At 45.8% G+C, this 25,156-nt stretch overlaps 1 protein-coding gene across 2 annotated transcripts in view; it reads left to right on the top strand.

Annotated features, from left to right (window-relative positions):
- LOC137358739 (venom phosphodiesterase 2-like) overlaps nucleotides 1–25,156 on the top strand; it is a 194,012-nt gene that overhangs the window by 61,759 nt on the left and 107,097 nt on the right. For both annotated transcript variants that reach the window (XM_068025035.1, XM_068025024.1), the window contains exon 5: nucleotides 12,409–12,506. In XM_068025035.1, the coding sequence (XP_067881136.1) occupies nucleotides 12,409–12,506 (98 nt within the window). The remainder of the gene's footprint in view (nucleotides 1–12,408; nucleotides 12,507–25,156) is intronic.

Below are 25,156 nucleotides of genomic sequence, written 5' to 3'. Positions count from 1 at the left end.
CAGGACATATACAGTGAATGGCAGGGCCCTGGGGAGAGTTGTTGAGCAGAGACACCTTGGGGTGCAAGTACATAGTTCCCTGAAAGTGGCAACACAGGTAGACAGGGTGGTGGAGAAGGCATATGGCATGCTTGCCTTCATCGGCCGAGGCATTGAGTACAAGAGTTGGGACGTCATGTTGCAGTTGTACATAACGTTGGTTAGGCCGCATTTGGAGTACTGTGTGCAGTTCTGGTCGCCGCACTACAGGAAAGATGTGATTAAGCTAGAGAGGGTGCAGAAAAGATTCACAAGGATGTTGCCTGGTTTGGAGGGCATGAGTTATAAAGAGAGATTGGATAGGCTGGGTCTGTTTTCCCTGGAGCGAAGGAGGCTGAGAGGGGACATGATGGAGGTATATAAAATTATGAGAGACATAGATAGGGTAGATAGCCAGAGTCTGTTTCCCATGGTAGGGGTGACTAAAACTAGAGGGCATAGATTTAAGGTGAGAGGGAGGAGGTTTAAAGGGGATCAAAGGGGTAAATATTTCACACAAAGAATAGTGTGTATCTGAATGAGCTGCCTGAGGAGGTGGCGGAGGCAGGAACAGTAGCAACATTTAAGAGGCATCTGGACAGGTACTTGAATGAGAAAGGCACAAAATGATATGGAATTAATGCAGGCAGGTGGGATTAGTATAGATAGGCATTATGGTCGGCATGGACGCGGTGGGCCAAAGGGCCTGTTTCTATGCTGTATGACTCTATAATTGTGTGTAAAAAAAAAAATCATTAATTATCCAGCTTTATCTTAATCGCCTGGGAATGAATGCCAGATTTTTCCTGGGAATGTTTGCAAATTTGTATTTTATTTGATGAACAAAACTTGATAAAACTTGTGTTATCTCTATCTCTTATGTCAGTACGTGAGCTTTTTGATGGCCTGTTTTATAGGCTTAGGTGCTGAACTCAAGATCTTGGCTGGACCATTAGGGATGGCCCTGTGGAGAAATCATCTACTTTTCAGTATAGAGAGAGAACATGAAGACGTATGGTTCACAGAATCACAGAATTGTTACAGCACAGAAGAAGGCCATTCAGCCCATCGTGTCAGCACCGGTTCTCCAAAAGAGCAATTAACTTAGTGCCATTCCCAGCCTTTTCCCCATAACCCTGCACATTGTTCCTTTTCATATAAGTGTCCAATTCCCATTTGAATGCTTCAATTGAACCTGCCTCCACCACGTTCTCAGGCAGTGCACGCCAGACCTTAAGCACTTGCTGCGTGAAAAAGTTTTTCCTCATGTTGCTTTTGCTTCTTTCACCAATTACTTTAAATCTGTGCCTTTTCATTCTCTATCTTTTCATGAGTGGGAACTGTTTCTCCCTATCTACTCTCTCTAGACCTTGGGCTGCTCTTGCCTTACCTTGGCTGTGGAATTGTGGATCACCCAGCAAGAAATAAAAAGGGGAGATTGGAACAATTCAAGGCCTGGTCGTTTCACACTTAGCTGATCACAACCTGGTAGAAGCTTTTCATTTAGCCTCAGTATTGCTTGGTTAGTGAGGGGAAACATCAGCAAGGGCTTTCATACCTGACGAATAACACACTGTCTTTTGCTCTCTGCACTGTGCACCCCCCCCCCCATCCCCCCAACTCTTTCTGTAGTAGATTCTTGATGTTCAGTAGTCAAGAATACAGTAGGAGCAGGAGTAGACCATATTGCTTCTTTGAGCCTGCTTCACCATTCAGTAAAATTATGGCTGATCCTCTGCCTCAACTCCACTATCCCGCCTTATACCCTTGATTCCGTTAATGTCCAAAATCTATTGACCTCAGTCTTGAATATGCCCAACAATTGAGCATTCACAGCCCTCTGGGATAGGGACGTCCAAAGATTCACAACCCACGGAGAGAAGCACTTTCTCCTCATCTCAGTTCTAAATCCCCTATCCAGAGACTATTTCTCCTAGTTCTAGACTCTCCAGCGGGGGCTGCAGGCTGGGGTATGCTATTCTGTTGCTGCCAGCCAATCAACTGCTTGCAAATGGAGGAGGCATCCAATGAGCCGCTGGCGGTGTTGTGAGATCACACCGCCGGGAGTGCTGGCACCATATTTAGGCCTGCCAGCATTCCTTTAAATACAGCAACAAAGAAACCCGAGAGGAACAGCAGTGAAAGCAGGCCTATTCAAGAATGGCAGAGTCAAGACTCCAGGTGACCCCATGGTTTAGCAACACCTCCCTGCGTGTTCTCCTCCAGGCTGCTTGGGCAAGGCGGAAGGGAGGTGCTCTTCATCCAGGATGGGAGGAGGAGACCTGCCCGTCAGACTAAACAAGGCTGGACGGAGATCGCAGAGGAGGTCAGCAGCTGTGGGGTTGTCTCTAGAACATGGCTGTATTGCCGCAAGTGGGCAAATGGCCTCTTGATCCACCAAGATAGGTGCAACACATTTTGCCATGTGAAGGCAATTAAGGAGAGCAATGCATAAGGCTGAGCTAGCTAGAAAAGAAATGCTAACCCAGTCATTGGCAATGGGGCCAGGCAGTATCCATACCTGTCGCAGGCGTGGCAGCATCTCTGTGAATGGCCCTGACCCATCACAATTGACTCCTGCACTGCGGCCTCTGAGTGGCTGCATGCAGGAAGCATTCCTGTGGCGTCATCATGGGCAGTCAGGTGACCTCCAGCATAGGCGTTGAGCTTGTCTTTGTCAGGCACCTAAATGGTCATCTGTGTGCTTGCAGGTAAAGAAGTCCACAATGTGAGGGAAAGGGCAAAGACCAGCGGTGGCGTCCTGCTCCTCACAACCCTGACCCTAATGGAGGAGTAGGGACTGGAGCTTGGAGGATAGCATGGGGGCCATTCCATTGCGGTGAGACAGGAGTGGAGACATGAGAGAGTGAGTGGTCTAATGGATGGGCACAAGAGAGCCTCTGACAAACACAAGGCATCATGCTCATGTGTTCACCAAAGGTCACATGGAGTTCCACACCAGAAGTGGACAGAAGGGAGTGATGGAAAGCCCGTTATCTTCTAATGAATCATCACTCTCACCCAGGTGAAGAGCAGACAGCTTGAGAGATCGGGGGAACAGCTGTCCACCGAGGAGGAGGGAGCTTCGGTGCACCGTCACATCATTCTCCTGCACCTTCCACCAGTGCAGATACTCTCACATTGGTGAGCATCTGTTCATGAGTAGATCTGGGATCACAATCTCCTATGATCAGCACAGATGTGCCTGAGCAGCTGTAGGGGGCTGTGATAGCTGAGGTCACTGACGCTTGGAGGACTGTGGGAAGGCCCGGCGATGCTGTACCTCAGGCTGATGACAGGCAGAAGGTGCTGGAGTTACAGCTTGAGGTGAGGGAACATCTGGCAAAGCTTCCAGAGGCTCTGCAACCCTGGCATGAGCGTTGGTGGTGTCCATCCAGGCCATGAGTGCTGCCATGTCTCTGGCGTTTGCGTGCTTGGTATCGTCCATCGAGAGATTGACCACCCTCGTCGAGAGACTTATCCAGCCAACCACACAGTGGATGCCTCCAATGCGTGCAGACCTGCCTGCCAGCACCACATCGGGAGCTTTGTGCTGCAATGGCTGGATGAAGGTGTGGGTCAAGGCCCTGGATTCAGCGCCAGGTACTCTCATTCCTCAGGTCAGCAGGGAGGTGCAGGTGTGACTTGAAAGGGCGGTGGAGTGGCTACTTGATGCATCTGAGGGCTCCTCTTGGTGCTCCTGGCGTGGACAGCTGCTGCTCCTCAGTCCCTCTGTTAGTGACTGCAGCGTCTCACTCAGCTGCAGTGACAGAGGAGGGTCCTGCACTTGTGCCCACCATATGCCAGGGTCCTCTGGGCCTCAGGCAGCCAGAGGACGTAGGCCAAGGTCTCCCAAACCATGGGGCAACAAGGTTAGCAGCCTGCTTTCACCTCAGCTGACCGCGCAGGGGGGAGAACCATGTAGATTTAAGAAGAGCACCTAGCTGCACTTGGGGTTCATGGCTTACTTTTTTTTGGAAGCATGCAGCCTTGCGGTGTTTTGTTCTGCCGAGGTTTGAGGACTGCTTGCATTTCTTGTGGGCGCAGGGACTGCAGGAATACCCTGACTCCGTTAAAGGATTTGACAGGTGGGAGCACATCGTGTGAGGTCCAGGCACTGCCCATGCTTCAGTGTGAAACCTCACTGGGTGTAGGTAGATGACAAGGTCAATGAAGGAGGCAGTGACAGGGCTGCAGAGCGCTGAGGATTTATTGAATTGTGTGGATCTGTCACTAAGGATCATGTCAGCTGTGTCTGTTTTAACCTGTCATGAGCCTCCTTTTGCTTGTATCTCCATGCTGCCTTGCCTATGCTCCCTTGCACATATCTCATATGGTCCCTGGGGCTATCCAACATCCAGCGCCTGATCATCATCATCATCTTCCATCTCCTCCTGGTTAGAGGAGGCATCGTGCTCAATGATATCTTCATTGCTCCAATGCTGTTCTTTTTGTAGTGGCAGGCACAGAAAACCACCACATTATACGAGATCCTTGCTGGGACATACTGAAGGGCTCCGCCAGATCTATCCAGGCATCTGAACTGCATCTTCTGCTCAATGGTCGTTCAAGTTGTGTTGTGGCAGCTGTTGTACCCCTGTTTCTATCCTTAAAGGCATACGGGGGGGCTTGAAAAGGTCTGGCACCTGGGGCTGCCTCAGTGTGTAGGTGCTGTGGCAGCTTCCCGGGAACTGTGCACACGCCTGCAGGAAGCGCTTGTGGTGGTCGCAGGCCAGTTGTACATTGAGCGGGTGGAAGCTCTTCCTGTTGATGAAGGCTGCAGTCTGATCTGTGGGAGCCTTGATGGCCATGTGTGCAGTCAATGTCATCCTGCACCTCTGGAGAATCCTATAGCCCTTTTTAGCCTGGCTGTCTGGATTGGTACATGGGTGCATGTACTGGTTGTCACTCTTGAAGATGGCATTGGTCACCATCTCGATGTAGTGATAAGCTGCTGATTGGGTGATCCCACGCATATCTGCAGCGGATCCCTAAAATGATCCTGAGGCATAGAAACTCAGTGCCACGATGACCTTCAACACCACTGGCATTGGATGGTCACCATTTCCCATGGGGATCCATAATGGCACACAGCTCTGTGACGGCCTCCCTGGAGAGTTGTAGTCTTTGATGTTGCTACTGCAACATCTGAAGGTAGCTGAATCTCGATCTGTAGACCGGATCTGTAGCTGATAATCTCTTCTCTTCTCTGCACAGGAGGCTGGTTGCATGCTCCTCTGTGCCCTTCTCCTCCATCTCCGCCCCAAACCCTGAGGTTGATGCTCCTGCTGCCCCTCCCTCCCTCTCTGCTGCTCCTCCTCTCTGGAGCAACCAAGACCTGAGAGAATGAGTTCCATGGCATGTACGTTCGCTCAGTTTCCAGGACTTCTTTCCATCCTTGCTTTACCCACAAAGTGCTAGATTTGATATGCCACATTGGCAGTATGCCCCTGCAGCTCTTGCACCATTTCCCCTTCTCCTGACAGTGCCTGTGCCCAAAATGTTCCACCCTTCCTGCCAAGGCATGCTAGGACTCAATGGTTTCTGTTTGGAGCAAGATGTGTCCTCCCACTAGCTCACCACCTCCGTATACCTGGCGAGGCTCTGAAGCCCCGTGATTCCCATGCACTTCCAGAAATATCTGAAAAGCCTCGTAAAATTCAAGGTATTTGCCTTTAACAGGATTAGTTACCTGTCTGCTGTGTGCAAGCACGAAGTCCTCCTGCTATGCCAGCCTCCCTTTGGAATATCTGACTCCAAGGTGATTATGGAGGGTAAGGTAAGGAGGGGGTAAGGAGGCGGAGGGGGTTATTGAGAGGAGTTATAGGGAGGTAGTCACACCTCAGGTAAAAGAAGTAGGTCGATGGGTTACCGTCAGGGGAAGGAGAGGGAACCAGCAGGCAGTGCAGGGATCCCCTGTGGCCGTTTCCCTCAACAACAGGTATACCGTTTTGGATACTGTTGGGGGGGGGGACTTACCAGGGGTAAGCAATGGGGTACAGGTCTTTGGCACAGAGTCTGTCCCTGTTGCTCAGAAGGGAAGGGGGAAGAGGAGCAAAGCATTCGTCATTGGGGACTCCGTAGTTATGGGAACAGATAGGAGGTTCTGTGGGAACGAGAGAGACTCACGGTTGGTGTGTTGCCTCCCAGGTGCCAGGGTTCGTGATGTCTCGGATCGTGTTTTTGGGATCCTTAAGGGGGAGGGGGAGCAGCCCCAAGTCGTGGTCCACATAGGCACCAACGACATAGGTAGGAAGAGAGATGGGGATTTAAGGCAGAAATTCAGGGAGCTAGGGTGGAAGCTTAGAGCGAGAACAAACAGAGTTGTTATCTCTGGGTTGTTGCCCGTGCCACGTGCTAGCGAAGCGAGGAATAGGGAGAGAGAGGAGTTGAACACGTGGCTGCAGGGATGGTGTAGGAGAGAGAGTTTTGGTTTCCTGGATAATTGGGGCTCTTTCTGGGGTAGGTGGGACCTCTACAAACAGGATGGTCTTCACCTGAAACAGAGGGGTACCAATATCCTGGGGGGAGATTTGCTAGTGCTCTTCGGGGGGGTTTAAACTAATTCAGCAGGGGAATGGGAACCTAAATTGGTAGTTCCAGTGTACAGGATGTTGAGAGTAGTGAGGTCAGGGATAAGGTTACAAGGACGCAAGAGGGCACTGGCAAGCAAGAACTTGGTTTAAAGTGTGTCTACTTCAAAGCCAGGAGCATCCGGAATAAGGTGGGTGAGCTTGCAGCATGGGTTGGTACCTGGGATCTCGATGTTGTGGCCATTTCGGAGACATGGGTAGAGCAGGGACAGGAATGGATGTTGCAGGTTCCGGGATTTAGATGTTTCAGTAAGAACAGAGAAGATGGTAAAAGAGGGGGGGTGTGGCATTGTTAATCAAGGAGAGTATTACGGCGGCAGAAAGGACGTTTGAGGACTCGTCTACTGAGGTAATATGGGCCGAGGTTAGAAACAGGAGAGGAGAGGTCACCCTGTTGGGAGTTTTCTATAGACCTCCAAATAGTTCCAGAGATGTAGAGGAAAGGATAGCGAAGATGATTCTCGACAGGAGCAAGAGTAACAGGGTAGTTGTTATGGGGGACTTTAACTTTCCAAATATTGACTGGAAATACCATAGTTCGAGTACTTTAGATGGGTCAGTTTTTGTCCGGTGAGTGCAGGAGGGTTTTCTGACACAGTATGCAGACAGGCCAACCAGGGGCGATGCCACATTGGATTTGGTACTGGGTAATGAACCCGGCCAGGTGTTAGATTTAGATGTAGGTGAGCACTTTGGTGATAGTGATCACAATTCGGTTAGGTTTACCTTAGCGATGGGCAGGGACAGGTATATACCGCAGGGCAAGAATTGTAGCTGGGGGAAAGGAAATTATGATGCTATTAGGCAAGATTTAGGATGGGGAAGGAAACTGCAGGGGATGGGCACAATCGAAATGCGGAGCTTATTCAAGGAGCAGCTACTGCGTGTCCTTGATAAGTATGTACCTGTCAGGCAGGGAGGAAATTGTCGAGCGAGGGAGCCGTGGTTTACTAAAGAAGTTGAAGCGCTTGTCAAGAGGAAGAAGAAGGCTTATGTTAGGATGAGACGCGAAGGCTCAGTTAGGGCGCTTGAGAGTTACAAGCTAGCCAGGAAGGATCTAAAGGGAGAGCTAAGAAGAGCGAGGAGAGGACACGAGAAGTCATTGGCGGATAGGATCAAGGAAAACCCTAAGGCTTTCTATAGGTATATCAGGAATAAAAGAATGACTAGAGTTAGATTAGGGCCAATCAAGGATAGTAGTGGGAAGTTGTGTGTGGAATCAGAGGAGATAGGGGAAGCGTTAAATGAATATTTTTCATCAGTATTTACAGTAGAGAAAGAAAATGTTGTCGAGGAGAATACTGAGATACAGACTACTAGGCTAGATGGGATTGAGGTTCACAAGGAGGAGGTGTTAGCAATTTTGGAAAGTGTGAAATTAGATAAGTCTCCTGGGCCAGATGGGATTTATCCTAGGATTCTCTGGGAAGCCAGGGAGGAGATTGCAGAGCCTTTGTCCTTGATCTTTATGTCGTCATTGTCGACAGGAATAGTGCTGGAAGACTGGAGGATAGCAAATGTTGTCCCCTTGTTCAAGAAGGGGAGTAGAGACAGCCCTGGTAATTATAGACCTGTGAGCCTTACTTCGGTTGTGGGTAAAATGTTGGAAAAGGTTATAAGAGATAGGATTTATAATCATCTTGAAAAGAATAAGTTCATTAGCGATAGTCAGCACGGCTTTGTGAAGGGTAGGTCGTGCCTCACAAACCTTATTGAGTTTTTTGAGAAGGTGGCCAAACAGGTGGATGAGGGTAAAGCCGTGGATGTGGTGTATATGGATTTCAGTAAGGTGTTTGATAAGGTTCCCCACGGTAGGCTATTGCAGAAAATACGGAAGTATGGGATTGAAGGTGATTTAGTGCTTTGGATCAGAAATTGGCTAGCTGAAAGAAGACAGAGGGTGGTGGTTGATGGCAAATGTTCATCCTGGAGTTTAGTTACTAGTGGTGTATCGCAAGGATCTGTTTTGGGGGCACTGCTGTTTGTCATTTTTATAAATGACCTGGATGAGGGTGTAGAAGGGTGGGTTAGTAAATTTGCGGATGACACGAAGGTCGGTGGAGTTGTGGATCGTGCCGAAGGATGTTGTAGGTTACAGAGGGATATAGATAGGCTGAGAGATGGCAAATGGAGTTTAATGCGGAAAAGTGTGAGGTGATTCACTTTGGAAGGAGTGACAGGAATGCAGAGTACTGGGCTAATGGGAAGATTCTTGGTCGTGTAGATGAGCAGAGAGATCTTGGTGTCCAGGTGCATAAATCCCTGAAAGTTGCCACCCAGGTTAATAGGGCTGTTAAGAAGGCATATGGTGTGTTAGCTTTTATTAGTAGGGGGATCGAGTTTCGGAGCCACGAGATCATGCTGCAGCTGTACAAAACTCTGGTGCGGCCGCACCTGGAGTATTGCGTGCAGTTCTGGTCACCGCATTATCGGAAGGATGTGGAAGCTTTGGAAAGGGTGCAGAGGAGATTTACTAGGATGTTGCCTGGTATGGAGGGAAGGTCTTACGAGGAAAGGCTGAGGGACATGAGGTTGTTTTCGTTAGAGAAAAGGAGGAGGAGAGGTGACTTCATAGAGACATATAAGATAATCAGAGAGTTAGATAGGGTGGATAGTGAGAGTCTTTTTCCTTGGATGGTGATGGCAAACACGAGGGGACATAGCTTTAAGTTGAGGGGTGATAGATTTAGGACAGATGTCAGAGGTAGTTTCTTTACTCAGAGTAGTAGGGGCGTGGAACGCCCTGCCTGCAACAGTAGTAGATTCGCCAACTTTAAGGGCATTTAAGTGGTCATTGGATAGACATATGGATGAAAATGGAATAGTGTAGGTCAGATGGTTTCACAGGTCGGCACAACATCGAGGGCCGAAGGGCCTGTACTGCGCTGTAATGTTCTATGTTCTATGGCAGGCTTCCATCCTGATATTGCAACCCCTCCCACCTCCCGGTCACCCCCAATGGGCCAGGAAAGTTCAGTCCAGTATCTCAGCATCTACCATGCCAACCCTTCTAAGAATTTTATATCTTTTAATGCAATCATCTCTCATTTTTCTAAACTGCAGAGAATACTGGTTCCTTCGATGTAATCTGTCCTCTTAGGACAACCATTTCATCCCAGGAATCAATCTAGTGAACGTTTGTTGAACCGCCAGTAAGGAAAGTATATCCTTGCTTCTATAAGGGGATCAAAACTGTACACAGTATTCCAGGTGTGCTCTCACCGAAGCCCTGTATAATTGCAGAAAGACTTCATAACTGCTTTTTTCCAAAGGGCTTGGAGTATAACATACCATTTGCCTTCCTAATTGCTTGCTGAACCTGTATGTTAACTTTCTGTGTTTCATGTGCAAGGGCACCCAAATCCCCTCTCATACCAGCATTTACCAGTCTTTCACCTTTTAAAGAATATTCTGCTTTTCTATTCTTAACAAAGTGGATTAATTTGATTTTTTCACTCATTTAACCTTTGCAGCCACTTTGCGCCCTTCTCACATTTAATTTTGAATTGCCACCTAACTTGGATACATTATACTCCGTCTCCTTGTCTAAGTCATTGATAAATATTGTAAATAGCTGAGGCCCAAGCACTGATCCTTGCGGCACCCCACTAAACTGCCATCCTGAAAATGACCCATTTATTCCTATTACCTGTTTTCTGTTTGTTAACCAACATCCTCAATCCAAGCTAATATTCTTGCTCCCAATCCCATAACGTCTAATCTTAAGTAACAAACTCTTGTGTGGCATCTGATGAATGCCTTCTGACAATGCAAAAAGACTACATCCACTTGTTTTCCCTCTTATCATACCTGATAGTTGCACCCTCAAAAACTCTAATAGATTTGTCGTACATGATTTCCTTTTCATAAAACTGTGTTGACTCTGCCTAATCATATGATTTTCTAAGTGCCCTGTTACTACATCCCGAATAATAGAATCTGGCATTTTTCCCAATGTCTGATGAAAGGCTAATTGACCTATAGTGCTCCGTTTTCTCTCTTCCTCCTCGCTGTGTTGTTTTGCTGGCATTGGGAAATATGGAAAGATTTGGTTCCATGTTGAGTTGAGGGAGCGACAGATAGGGAATGAACAGCTAAGTTAACAAAAAACAGTAATCTAAGGATAAAGGATGAAGTAGTCAGGTAATAATGTTTACCTCTTCACCATGTTTGAGGCCAGTAAAAATGTGCATTCTCGAGAGATCACCCCCTCATAGCAATCACTGTTATTTCAATCGACAAAGCAAATGACAAATATTGAATGTGCCACTATAGACCTGCCATTCAAAAGTATAAGGGATATGCTAATAAATATATATTAAAAAGTGCAGAATGAAATTTGGTTGACTTAGCCTAGCAAGTGGATTTGACCATTGTGCTCAAACAAATCTGCAGTAATAACCTTGGAAAGTTTTGAGACCAGTGGAGGAAGAAGAAATTCAGAGTGGGGAATTCTAGTTGTCTTTTTTTGGTCAGAACCAGAGTTGATTGTTCAGGTGGTCATTTTAGGTGTTCACATGATCGACAGTAATAGGTTTTACATTGAAAGCAAATAATAAAAATAGAAGTGGGGCCTCCACAAACTGTGTACAGAAAGGTAATCCCACATATTACAGTTGTAAGAATGTTGCCACTCCTTGCAGGCTGTTTGTTGCTACTTGCTCCCTTCCAGTCATGAAGTGAGAACACTGAGCTGTGGAGTTGCCCATGATTACAGTCTATGCCACTCTCTGACCAGCTGTTGGGAGATATTATATCAACATAGTAAAGTGAATGCCTGGGGAAAAAAATCAATCTGGATTGCCACATGTTTGTGAAATAATGCATTTTACGGCTTGGCAAGATTTAAGAAACTTCTAACTTAAATCAAATTCGAATAATAACAACCTGGGGATTTGAATGTGCAAATTTTCATTTAAGAGTCAAGTACTAGAGCCATCAAGCCACTGTGAACTTACCAAATCCTGTTTCATTACCTTGTGGGATCTGCGTTATCAGGGATAGTTAGCAATGTGACTTTTTTTTTTTGTCCTGGGCTGCATGTATACAGCAAGATACTGTCTAGAAATTGTAGGTGAGATTATGCTCATGTCTGTATTATAAATCTAATGGGAGATGGTTACGCATAGAAGGCATGATCTCTGGTATTTTCAAAGTAATCATTACCGTCCAGTGCTTTATATTACCCAAGCCTCATTTTAGCTCTGGTCTTATTCTGTCTTATGACTTGTGCTGATGACTAGGATGCCACAGTAAAGGTTTTGGGAGGGAATCCTAGAGCTTAGGGCCAAGGCAGCTAAAGGCACAGCTGCCAATGGTGGAACAATTAAACTCTGGGATTTAGAGGAGCACAGTGTTCTGAGTGTTGTTGCGCTGGAGGAGGTCACAGAGATAAGGAGGGGCGAGGCCATGGAAGGATTTGAAAACGAGGATGAGAAGTTGAAAATATAGGTGTTGACTGACTGGGAGCCAATGTAGATCAGTCAGTGGGATGATGGATGAAGTTTGTGTGGCAATTCAATGTCCATGTGATGTATTATATTCATTAATTCATTGAGAAAGCTAGAAATAATTTTTGAATATGAATGCAAAATATAGCAATATGCATGGCTTAGATGATCAACTTTGCTTTATTTTTCATTTTTATGCTGTATGGAAGAGTAGTGTTGCTTATTTCATTCTTAAATAACGTCAGAGAAAAATGTATTTGCATTATAGAATACATAGAGTACTTATTGCTTTGAAAAATTGCAACAATTTAAATTTGAATTTCCTTCCAACATACTGATTTTTACAGGTATTCTCTGCCTCCAGTCATCTTGTTTTCATTAGACGGATTCAGAGCTGATTATTTGCAGAAGTGGAAGAGCTACGTGCCTGTTATAGACAAACTGAGTAAGTGGCATCAAAAGGGAGAACAATTATATTCCATTCTCTTGTATATGTAAATGTCTTCTGATAGTTGTTGCACTCTTTCTCCCCTCTAAGAAATCAGCTTCAATTTGTACTCTTAATGCAAGTCTCTTGCATCATGCAAAATGTTCAACACACTTGCCATATATCAGCTGTTCTATTGGTCATGCATTGGACCATAGAATCTTTTGGCAGCCAACTACAAATTATGTCTTCAGAAATTAATTGTGGTGGTGATGTTGCATTTTAATCTTTTTAAACTGATGGTTATTGTGCATCAGTGCTATAAAAGTGCCAACTGGAATAGGCACAAAAGTTTATTATTTAAAAAAAAAATGTCCTTACAAAATGCACCGCTTCTTTCAGGGGTTGCCATGATACAAACTTCCAACTTGGCCATCAGTGTTTGCAATGAAGTTAAATAATAGCTAAGAAAATGGGCAGCAAATTGAATAAATTATGACAGCACCAAGTGTATATAATTTTTTAAAATAAACCATTAGAGTAGAAAATAATATCTTGGGAATCATACAGTGCTTATATACTTAAGCTCCTCTCTCTTGATTTACAATGTTATTTGAATATCTTGAGAACAAATCCATTTCTGTGGGTGTTTAGCCATCATTGAACTCCTGTCGCCCGTGACTCGTGTATTTCCACCGTTTATCCAAATTATTTTTCAATAGAGTAAATGTTAATGCTGCTTCATTATTGCTGCTCCTATTTTGCTGAATGTATTTTTCACATTTTAAAACAGTTTTGTTAAATTTTTCAGAGATTTGTACTGGATGCGCAATTAGGGTCAGTAGCACCTATTGTTGGGGCACTGCGTGCTCCTTTAGGGACCAAAATGGCATCTGCCGTGTGCACTTGCACTTCTGTGGTGAAATGCACCTGACAGTATTAACACGCGTGCAGTTAACATCCACCGGAAGTATGCAGAGCAGGCAGATCATGACATCAATCAGCATACCATGCAAATTTGACACCAGTGCCTCCATTTTGGAGCTCCACACTCTGACTTAATATCTCCTTATGTGGCTCGGTGGCATATTTTGTTTTATATAGCTCCTATGAAGCACCTTGGGCCATTTTATTACATTAAAGGTGCTGTATAAATATAAGTTGTCGTTTATTATTATTATTAGACACGGACGCACAAGTAAGTCTTCCCCTTGGACGTGGCTAATGACTCCAGTTTGCATCCCATACACAGCTGGGTAGCATGTGAAATGTGATGGAACAGACCATTGACATTCTAAAACGATGATTCCTCTGACTGGACCACTGTCTGCCATATGCTGCACAACATTGCCATCATAGGTGGCGGCAAGAATTATCCCCTTATCAGGTGAGCTGTTGAGGAGCAGGTGGAAGAGGAAGGGCCGAGGCAACCTAGACAGCTCCTTTCTGGCTGGGCAGTATGTGAAGGGCTAATTCAAGTGTAATATTAGTAACTGCAACCCCAATTCCCTTCAACAGTCCCACATTCCTTACCTTCCCTCTGTCACTGAGGAATAAATCAGCCTCTTGGCCGCAATGCAAAAATAAAAGCTACCAGAAAATTAACATTCATATATCAAACCATGCCATATTCAATACACAACCAAACTACTACTCCTCCATTCCCTTACGCATGTCTTACCTGTGCTTTTGCCTGTCCTAGTGCTCTTGCATCGTGCATGTCCTGTGGTACTGCTCCCACGTTCCAGCACAGGCAAAGCAGTTCGTAGAGTGCTGAAAGTATAGCAGGCTTGGCACTCTTGATTATTTCAGGGGTAATGTCGTCCTTCCCAGAGGCTTTTCCACTGGCTAGAGAATCAATGGCATCACTGAGTTCAGATTTTGTTGGCTGTACGTCCAGCTCATCCATGACTGGCAGAGACTGGGCTGCATTTTCCTGGAGTACAGTTCTAGGTAGTGCTCCACCCAGCGGTCCATTTGCTTGCGTTGGTCAGTGATTGTGTCCCCTGATTTAGACTTGAGGGGGGGTGGGCGCGATCTTCTTGATGGTTGGCCCAAAAGCTCTCTCAATGCCATCATACATTCCTCTGATGTTTCCGGTGTCAGAAGCCAGCTGAATATGACTGCATTGGTGTTGCCTGTAATCATTTGCACAGTGCCTGGCTGTTCTTTGTGCAGCGCTTCTGGCTGCTTTAAGTGCTATGGATGTTAACTCGCTGGGGACTTTCTTGTATTTCAACAGTGCAATGCGCTTAGTGGCTATGACAGGTTCCAGCTCTTCAAAGTGAGATTGAAACCAGTCTGCATTCTGCTTCACACGTTTGCCATAGGTGGTCATAGCTGAGTCATAGATGGCATCTCTGATGTGGGCCCACTTGGTCTCCACATCCCCTACAGGAGTGTTTTGAAGGGCTTTTTCAAGTGAATTTAGAAACTTGTGTAACAGCTGTGGATAAGACATTCTGCTAGTGTTGATGCACGGGTGGCCCTTCTGCTTGGAGTGATGCAGCTTCTTTGGTTTGAGTCTAACCTTGCTGAAAACCAGGGAGTGGTCAGTGTCGCAGTCTGCACTGTGGAAGCTGCGCGTGATTTGAACTCTGTTTAAAGAGGCTCGCCTTGTGACGATGAGGTCCAGCTGATGCCAACGACGTGATCTTGGGTGCCTCCAAGAAACCTGGTGACCGGGTTTAATATAAAAGAACAAGTTGGTGATGCAGAGGTTATAATAGGTACACAATTCAAGCAGTCTCTATCCATTCTCATTCATCCTTCCAATGCCATTCCGCCCAAGGCAAGGAGGGCCATGAGTCATGGTCGGCCCCAACCCTGGCATTAAAGTCCCCCAGCAGGAATAGATGTTCGGTGTTGGGGATGTTACTAATGATATTATGGAGTTCCTCGTAGAACTGGTCTTTAGCTTCAGGTGGGGAGCAGAGTGTTGGAGCATAGATGCTGAGTAGGTGTACTGGACCAGAGACGGTGAGCAGTCGGATGGACAGTATGCGTTCCGAGCCATTTGAAGGTGGCTCTATCATGCTGAGCAAAGAGATTCTGATGGCGAAGCCCACTCCATGCTGTCTTGGTTCTTCAGGATCCCTACCCTGCCAGAAGAAGGTGTAGTCTTGCTCTCTTAGAGATCCGCTCGCAGGGAGGCGTGTCTAGTCATCACCCTCTATAAGAACAAGGGTAACCGCGGTGACTGCAACAACTACCGTAGAATCGCCCTGCTCAGCATAGTGGGAAAAGTCTTCGCTCGAGTTGCTTTAAACAGGCTCCAGAAGCTGGCCGAGCGTGTCTACCCTGAGGCACAGTGTGGCTTTTGAGCAGAGAGATCCACCATTGACATGCTGTGCTCCTTTCGCCAGCTACAGGAGAAATGCCGCGAACAACAGATGCTCCTCTATGTTGCTTTCATTGATCTCACCAAAGCCTTTGACCTCGTCAGCAGACGTGGTCTCTTCAGACTACTAGAAAAGATCGGATGTCCACCAAAAGCGACAAAGTATCATCACCTCATTCCATGACAATATGAAAGGCACAATTCAGCATAGCAGTGCCTCATCAGACCCCTTTCCTATCCTGAGTGGCGTGAAATAGGGCTGTGTTCTCTCGCCTACACTGTTTGGGATCTTCTCCCTGCTGCTCTCACATGCGTTCAAGTCTTCAGAAGAAGGATTTTTGCTCCACACAAGATCAGGTGCCAGGTTGTTCAACCTTGCCTGTCTAAGAGTGGAGACCAAAGTACGGAAAGTCCTCATCAGGGAACTCCTCTTTGCTGACAATGCTGCATTAACATCTCACACTGAAGAGTGTCTGCAGAGACTCATCAACAGGATTGCGGCTGCCTGCAACGAATTTGGCCTAAACATCAGCCTCAAGAAAACGAACATCATGGGACAGGACGTCAGAAATGCTCCATCCATCAATATTGGCAACCACGCTCTGGAAGTGGTTCAAGAGTTCAACTATCACCAGTAACCTGTCTCTAGATGCAGAAATCAACATGCGCATGGGACAGGCTTCCACTGCTATGTTCAGACTGGTCAAGAGAGTGTGGGAAAATGGCGCACTGACACGGAACACAAAAGTCGGAGTGTATCAAGCCTGTGTCCTCAGTACCTTGCTCTACGGCAGCAAAGCCTGGACAACATATGTCAGCCAAGAGCGATGTCTCAATTCATTCCATCTTCGCTGCCTCCGGAGAATCCTTGGCATCAGGTGGCAGGACTGTATCTCCAACATAGAAGTCCTCGAGGCGGCCAACATCCCCAGCATATACACCCTACTGAGCCAGCGGCGCTTGAGATGGCTTGGCCATGTGAGCCGCATGGTAGATGGCAGGATCCCCAAGGACACATTGTACAGCGAGCTCGCCACTGGTATCAGACCCACCGGCCGTCCATGTCTCCGCTTTAAAGACGTCTGCAAACGCGACATGAAGGCCTGTGACATTGATCACAAGTCGTGGGAGTCAGTTGCCAGCAATCGCCAGAGCTGGCGGACAGCCATAAAGGCGGGGCTAAAGAGTGGCAAGTCGAAGAGACTTAGCAGTTGGCAGGAAAAAAGACAGAAGCGCAAGGGGAGAGCCAACTGTGCAACAGCCCCGGCAACCAATTTTATCTGCAGCACCTGTGGAAGAGTCTATCACTCTAGAATTGGCCTTTATAGCCACTCCAGGCGCTGCTTCACAAACCACTGACTACCTCCAGGCGCTTACCCATTGTCTCTCGAGACAAGGAGGCCAAAGAAGAAGAAGAAGAAGTGCTCTTGCATAGTGGAACGCTGCTAACGTTTAGTTGGGGAGTCTGCAGATGGCCTTGGAGGATGACCTCAAGAAGTTCTGGGCCTACAAGGTCCGGCTTCAGACTGAATTGTCTGGGCTGTGTGGCAGATGGGCATTGGTGGAGTGGTAGGGATCTGAGGACAACTGCTGTCTTCCTGAGTAAAGGCAGCAGATGAATGCTCCATGGAGCCACTGACACTTCCCTGAGCAGTGTCTCAGCAATCTGAATAATCTGGAGGGCAGATTGATGGACTGCTGTGACACCCTGGAAGTGCCTTTGAACACTGTTACCCACAGTATGATGGCAGCAGCCTGAGCTTGCATGACTTCAGTCTTGAGTTTCCATTGTAGTTCTCATAGTTTTGGTGAATGCTGCCTGTGCTGCAATGGGAGCTGAGACATCAGTTCACAGTGTGTTGGTGGAGTTGGCCACCAGTTCCATGCTGGAAAGGATGGATTCCAAGCTTTGCACAAAACCTTGTGCCATGTTGGTGCCGGACTCCTCCATGCATATTGAATGCAAGTCTGCCAATGCACCAAGCATTTTGTTTGGTATGCCATCAGCTTCCTTCTGTAGCCTGCCCCATTGAAGTCCTCATCTGAGTCCTCTACAGCAAAGCTCGTGTGTGAACTTGCTCTATAGTGATCTGGTACCTGCACCACTTTTGCTCCCTGCCTTGGCTGCAGACCACTCATGTCCAGTGTCTCACCCTGTGCAGATCCCGTCTCTAATCCACTTATCCTGCCTCTGTCCGTGTCTAAGTTGGTAGCTGCGAGTGTGAAATCAAGTAACAAAGTGTCTTCTTCATCATTGTCTTCTTGCCAGGGATAGGCACCAACATGTTGCACCATGGACACATGACAAAATTATTGACTCAGCCACAGATATGGAGGCAATTAATCTGTATATAAAGTGTATAGCCAACCTAATGCCACCAAAACACAGTCTGATTTAAAATACATTTTCTCCCTATTAAAGTTTCTAAGCATGCAAACATCAATGGAGAGCAGCACAACTAGATTAGCTAGCTAGCAAGCAAAATTGTATGCAATGCCAATGTGAATTACTTTTGTTGACAAAATAGAGCTAATTATACTGAAGTGATTTATGAATTTAACCCCTTATAGGGACCAAACCAAATCAGGAGTTCATCCCTATGAAACTCCTTTAATCAAGTTCAAACCAGACAAATTCTCAGACACTTATTTGGGTCCAAAGAGTTGTACTAGCTTGCCTCAAAGAAAGAAACCCAACAGAATATTACCATCTTTCGGATAGCCTATTTTTAATATTTATGGCTATGTTAAAAATATCCCAGATATTATAAGGGTCTGGGAAACTCTCTTCAATATGAATCTCTTCATTTAAAGAGACACAGCAAGGAAATTCTTGTAGTTGTATGCAGAATACGACATGAGAAGATTTATTAACTTTTATATATTAAAGAATTTAACATGCAATAAACTTATTAAGTGGGTAAGTATATCACAATATCAGATATTACTGAGATACAACACCTATTCTTATTTCTAACATAGAGTACAAAAGTTTAACCTTGCTAATGTCATAGAGAGATACAGCACCGAAACAGGCCCTTCGGCCTAACGAGCGTGCGCCGACCATCAACCACCCATTTATACTAATCCTACATGAATCCCATTTTTCCTCTCACATCTCCACCTTTCCTCAATTCTCCTACCACCTACCTACACTAGGGGCAATTTTTACAATGGCCAATTTACCTATCAACCCGCAAGTTTTTGGCATGTGGGAGGAAACCGGAGCACCCGGAGGAAACCCACGCGGTGACAGGGAGAACTTGCAAACTCCACACAGGCGGTACCCAGAATCAAACCTGGGTCGCTGGAGCTGTGAGGCTGCGGTGCTAGCAAAATTATCTTAGAATCCAGAATATCCATCAAAATTGAAAGTAAACTTTTACCTTAAATCCCCCGAGTAAGGCATGGGATAAGAAGTGTTGTTTGAGGATACAATGCCTCTAAACTTTGTTTTCAAAATCTCTCATTTTATACTATTTCTGAAATGTCATCTGACTTTTGCATTTAAATGTGACCTTCCTGTGTGTGTTTTAAAATCCATATTTGGTAGTAACATAAACTAACTCTCCACTTAATGTCACAAGACAATTTAACCCCTGATGGTCAATGTTTTTGCAACTTCTCCACCTCCTTGTAATATATGTCTGAAGAAAGGGCAGTGATCTCCAAATCAGGAGAATTTTATAGGATGGAGCAGATAGTACTTCAGTAGAATCATGTACAGAAATAGCAAAGTGGGATAGGAAGGGACTGAGAGATTAACGGTAGGTCGCCAGGACTAGTTTATTCATCTTGACAGGCTGTTAAACTAGTTCCTGGATTCAAAAGTACAGAAACAACAGAATCTATCATGGACAAAATGTCATTTACTCACCAAAGCTAGTGACCAAATTAGAGAAACACAATTACAAATAAAGAGCGCCCTTCAGTTTTTCTAACATTTTGATTCTCTTAAATTCACTTATGTCTATATCTCAGTCTATCACTGTCGATCCAGATTCAGCTTTGACAAGATCATTATTAACAAATAACTTGTCTACAAAAGGTTTAGCAGTTATTACTGCATATATTATTCAATTACAAAATGTTTAGTCACTATCTGTAAGATTGTACTCCAGACTAACCAATTTATGTCCAAGCCAAATCTCTTGCCTGTTAGCAAAGCTGCACTTTTAACATAATGTAATTATATGAGACAGACAACTTTCAAATGATGAAGGGTCACTGACCTGAAACGTTAACTCTGCTTCTCTCTCCACAGATGCTGCCAGACCTGCTGAGTATTTCCGACATTTCTTGTTTTTATTTTCGAATGATATGTGTCACTCAGGTTATCTGCCCTCATACTGGATAGTAAATGATGCACATTGCAGTTACAGATCTTTGATATACTTGTAAAACTTGTCCTTTAATCCAATTCGCAGCAAACAAAATCACTTAATGATTGTTTCTAACATCGTCATTGAAACATAATAAATTTTTACTATGTCTTCCCTGACAGTTTTTAAAACTGCAAATAAAGCATGGATTTTGTTAAGGAATTGTAGACAATTCATCATAGATTAAGGTTGATTAAAGCTATCCATTTCATGGTCTCAGGATACGGGTATGCCATTTAGAACCGAGATGAGGTGAAATGTCTTCATTCAGAGGGTGGTGAACTTGTGGAATTCTCTACCACAGAAGGCAGTGAAGGCCGAGTCATTAAATATATTCAAGAAGGAGATAGATATATTAATGCCAAAGGGATCAAGGCATATGGGGAGAAAGCGAGAACAGCGTACTGAATTAGACGATCAGCCATGATCTTTTTTGAATGGCAGAGCAGGCCTGAAGGGCCGAATGGCTTACTCCTCCTATTTTCTATGTTTCTGTTGTATTTACTAAATATTGTATATGAGCCAACAGCATCCTGTTTATGCCAATATCACTCAGCCCCATTACACTGTAGTCTTGTATTCATGAGGAACTTACAGTGCTGACTTCCAGAGATTCCTTGGATTTTCTTGCCTGTTTTCCCCTCAGTACAAGTGCTGGAAAAATGTGATTTCAAATAGATAGCAGAATTGTGATTTTTATATAGAAGTAAAAATACAGCAACGTTCAACATGCCACTGAGCTTGTGTCCCAAGTGAAAGTAATGCATGCCAGAGGGTAGAAATCGAGACATTCCTGAAGTGACTTTTGCCATTTTAAAATGAGTTTATATAAAACAAGCCTTTAAACTTGCTGTTAGGTTATTTTAAAGCACACAGTTAAAGGTTTGGAGCAGGGGTGTCCAACCTTTTCGTGTGGGGGCCACATTACAATTTTTGTCTTGCATAGCGGGTCAGTGAGACAAATTTGGAAAGATAAAGGCTTTAAAAATTCATCTTGCAGTGATAAAAACAACAAATGTGCATTTTTTGCGAAGAAGCTTTAAATGAGAAGACTAATTTATTGACTTACTTTGTCATCACTATGTTGGACACTGATTTTAGTGGGATCCCTGGTATTTTGTTTGCTTGCACAAATAGTCAATGTCTGCCCACACACTTGTAGCAATGCGCAGTATTCCGTATAGATGCCAATCTGTCAGGAGTGATCTTGATCACTCTTTCTCCCCACTCTGTGTCCCACCCACCCCCCCTGTGTCCCGCTCCCCCACCCCCATGCTGATCAATGCTTTGTCAACTAACTACTGTTGCTGTGATCGGCAGGAGCAGGCACTGAATCGTAGAACACAACGTGATTAGTGAACAAAGTGGAATGTTGCAGAATTCCATGTAATCAGATACTTAAAAAAAAAACAAGCTTTTTATGTGAATCCTTCAGCATGTCAACCAGTGCTCTGTTTTACATTCAAACTAGTCTGCATTCACATGATTTTCATTAGAATTAAATAGATACAAGTTCAAACTGTATCATCTGTTATATTAAATCATTTTTCTGTCAGTCATTATAGAGCTTTTCCCAAAACAGGCAAAACAGAATAAGTCTCTGGACTGGTTTTGGACTCTTAATCTGAAGATAATTATGTTTGCTGAAGTTTGGTGTTTTTATGATGTTGGCCCGAATTTTGAGTTAATAACAATGGTGAGACTAACGGCACTCACCGTTATTATGGAGTAAATTGTGCAGTGACTTCTGGAATTTGTACATGCATGTTTAAACGTGGAAATCTGGAATTTGCTGTCCCCTCCTCCACAGGGTGCGCCGTACCAATCCTTGCAGATTAAATGCGATAGAATGAACATGAAGTTCATTCCCACTCGTTCCTCACTAAAGATGCCATAAAAATTTAGGCTGCTACATTTAGTGATGAAGTGAGTTTTGAACGATGTGGTGAGTGATCACTGCTGCCAAGCAGCCTTGCTGGCCCTAAAAAATTAATTTTGAGTGCAGAATTCCTTCAGAAGTTAGTGTTGGAGATTTACAATTATTTTTAAAACTCTTTTTTTTCTATTTTTTATTTTGTTTAATCCCACCTGTTAGTCCTTTCTCAGTACTTGTACATGTTTGAAATCTAATTTATATTTTCTGCTTTATGCTGGTGTCAGCCATGGCTCAGTTGGTAGCAATCTCACCTCTGAATCGCAAGGTTCTGTGTTTAAGCCCCACTCCAGGGCTTGAGCACAAAAATCAAAGCCGACACTCCAGGGCAGTACTGAGGGAGTGCTGCTCTGCCTTTCCGATGAGATGTTAAACTGAGGCTCTGTCTGCCTACTTGAGTGACTGTAAAAAATTCCATGCCACTGTTTCAAAGAAGTGCAGAGGAGTTATCCCCTTGTGTCCTGGCCAATATTTATCCCACAACACTGTGTCAGGGAGGTCACTGAGGCCCTGTACTCAAAGTTAGGGGACTTCATTGTCTTTTGCCGAACCAGAGAGAAGCAGGAGGAGTGGGCACATGGTTTTGCCAGGGTGGCTTCCCAATGGTGCAGGGCTGTGTGGTCGTTCATCTCAGTGGGGAGATGTACCAGAACTGCAAAGAGTTCCATTCCCTAATTGGGCAGTTGGTATGCGGCCATGCGCCAACTATCATGTTGGTGAATACCCGCTATCCTGGCATTAGTCGTGATGCTTTCATCCTGCACCAGAAAGCTGTTCCTGCCATCTTCGAGCCAACACGTCGAACCAGAAGGTCACTGCTCAGTTACAAGGTCTGCCCGCTCGTCATGTGGCTTATGACTCCCACCCTGGCACTAAATCACACATGGGCTGCGTTCCTACGATGAGAGCCATGCTGCAACTAGGAACATTGTTGAGCGGACCGTCTTCAAACAGCAGATCCACTGACTTGACCACCGGGGGGCAGCCCTACGGTACTCGCCACAGCATGCCTTGCAATTTGTGGTCAACAGGAGGAGGCAGCATCCCGGACATCGTGGTTCTGGACAGACTGTGAGCATTTCATCAAACTCCGGTTTCCATGAAAAAATCTCCAGAACACCATTGCTCCACATTTCTCCACCTTTCCATCCCTCGGTTATGGACCATCGCAGTGTCCATTTAGCCAAAATCCTGAAGTAAAGACACCATATGCCAACCATTCCATACCAACTTTATCCAACAACACTCCCAATAATACATTCAAGACTGAACTATTAACCCTTGTGCACTCCCTTCATGCCTGTCGTGTGTGTGTTTCTGTCTGTCCTAGTGCTCCTACGTAGTGTTACTCCAGTGACTGCAGCATGGCTGGTGCAAGGCTGCTGACTTTCAGTGGGGGAGACTGCAGATGGCCTTGCCGGCTGACCTTGAACAGCTCTGGGACTTGAGGGCCCAGTTTCAGAATGCACCACCTCGGCATGGGTGGCAGCAGTCTAGGCTGGATAGCTGAGTGGCAACAGCAGGAGCACAGGTGGAATGGCAGTGGTAGTATGATGAATGTTGTCATCCTGAGAGAGGACAGCAGGTTCATATTCTACAGAGCCACTGCCACTCTCCTGGGTGGTGCCTCAGCAGTCCTAGTAATCTGCTGGAGCCATAGATTGTTGGACTGTTGGGAGTCTGAAGCCCCTGGTATCTGTAGCCATGATTGCAGCAGCCTGAGCCTGCATGGCACCACGCATGGATCTCATGATCTCAGTCTGACCTTCCACTACAGCACTCAGAAATTGTGTGGCTTCTTCCTGTGTTGCAATGGAAACTGAGCCATCGCCCACCAGTCACTGCATCATGGGTGGCTCCACAAGTGCTGTCATTGAGTTGGCCACCACTTCCATGCTGGAAAGGATGGTTTACAAGTTCTGCAGGAAGCCCTGTGTCAAGTTGGAGCCGGACTCCTCCGTGCTCCTTCAGAGTGACAACAGGCTCTGTGGCAGGCCTGCCAATGCACCAAACATCTCAGTGTGCATGCCCATCAACCTTTTCCTGCTTCCTCTGTTGAAGACCTCATCCAAGTTCTCTGCAGCAGAACTTGTCTGTGACCTCACCCTCCAGAGAGCTGGAACTTGTGCAGTCTTTTTTTTCTCCGACCTGGCTGAGGCCCATTCATGCCCAGTGACACCGCATTCTGATCCTGTTTCTATGCTACCCTCTAAAAGTACATGCACTGTCATTGTCTGAGCTAGTGGTTGCGAGTGTCAGATCAAATGAAGGTGCTTCTTCCTCAGACAGGTGCTCCTGTTCTCTCCCTTCATCGTTGGCCTGCACTCGCTGGCCAGGCAGCAGGTCTTGGGTATCTGAAAGATTAAATGCTGAAGGTGAGGGAAGGGGGTTGGGGTAGAAAGCAAGAGGTGCATGGTAACACCATCTGCAGCTTGTACTTCATATCAGATTGCGGGAAGAGGGTGAAGTGGAATTTGAAAAGGTGCATAAGGCAGGAACATACCACCATCCTGGACGGTTTCTATGACGATGCTTGCAATGCTCCAGTTATTGCCGTGGCAATAATTCAGAGCAAGAGGCATGAGGACATGTAGCCATGCATGCCCCCCACAGGTTAAGAGGTGCAGGCTGGCTTTAAGAAGTGCAGATTTTAATTGGTGCTCGCCTCATCCGGAATCTGGTTCCCTTGCAGCCGCCCAACGTGTTTACCAAAAGGCTGCATCCCACAAAGTGTGCATGCTGTCAGCATCACTTCCATTGGTTGCAGAGTATTCACACATCACGATATCCACACACCCTAACCGGTCTTTCCAATTTTTAGCCCCGGGACTCAGCCTGTCACAAATCCTGCCCTTGATTCCCTGGTCATGCAGGGCAGGATTTTTGTAGTCCGACAGGGGTGGGATCGAAGGTGGCCGGCGGGTACGTTTGTGCCGCTGGCCAGCATACCAGTTTACTGGCACCATCCCGCCCCCGAGCTATTTTCCTGGAAGCTGGATAGCTAATTGAAGTG

Source organism: Heterodontus francisci, chromosome 3 (assembly GCF_036365525.1).
Source record: "Heterodontus francisci isolate sHetFra1 chromosome 3, sHetFra1.hap1, whole genome shotgun sequence".
Taxonomy (NCBI): Eukaryota; Metazoa; Chordata; class Chondrichthyes; order Heterodontiformes; family Heterodontidae; genus Heterodontus; species Heterodontus francisci.
The sequence above is the reverse complement of the archived record's forward strand: the minus strand, read 5'-3'. Positions and strand labels throughout refer to the sequence as shown.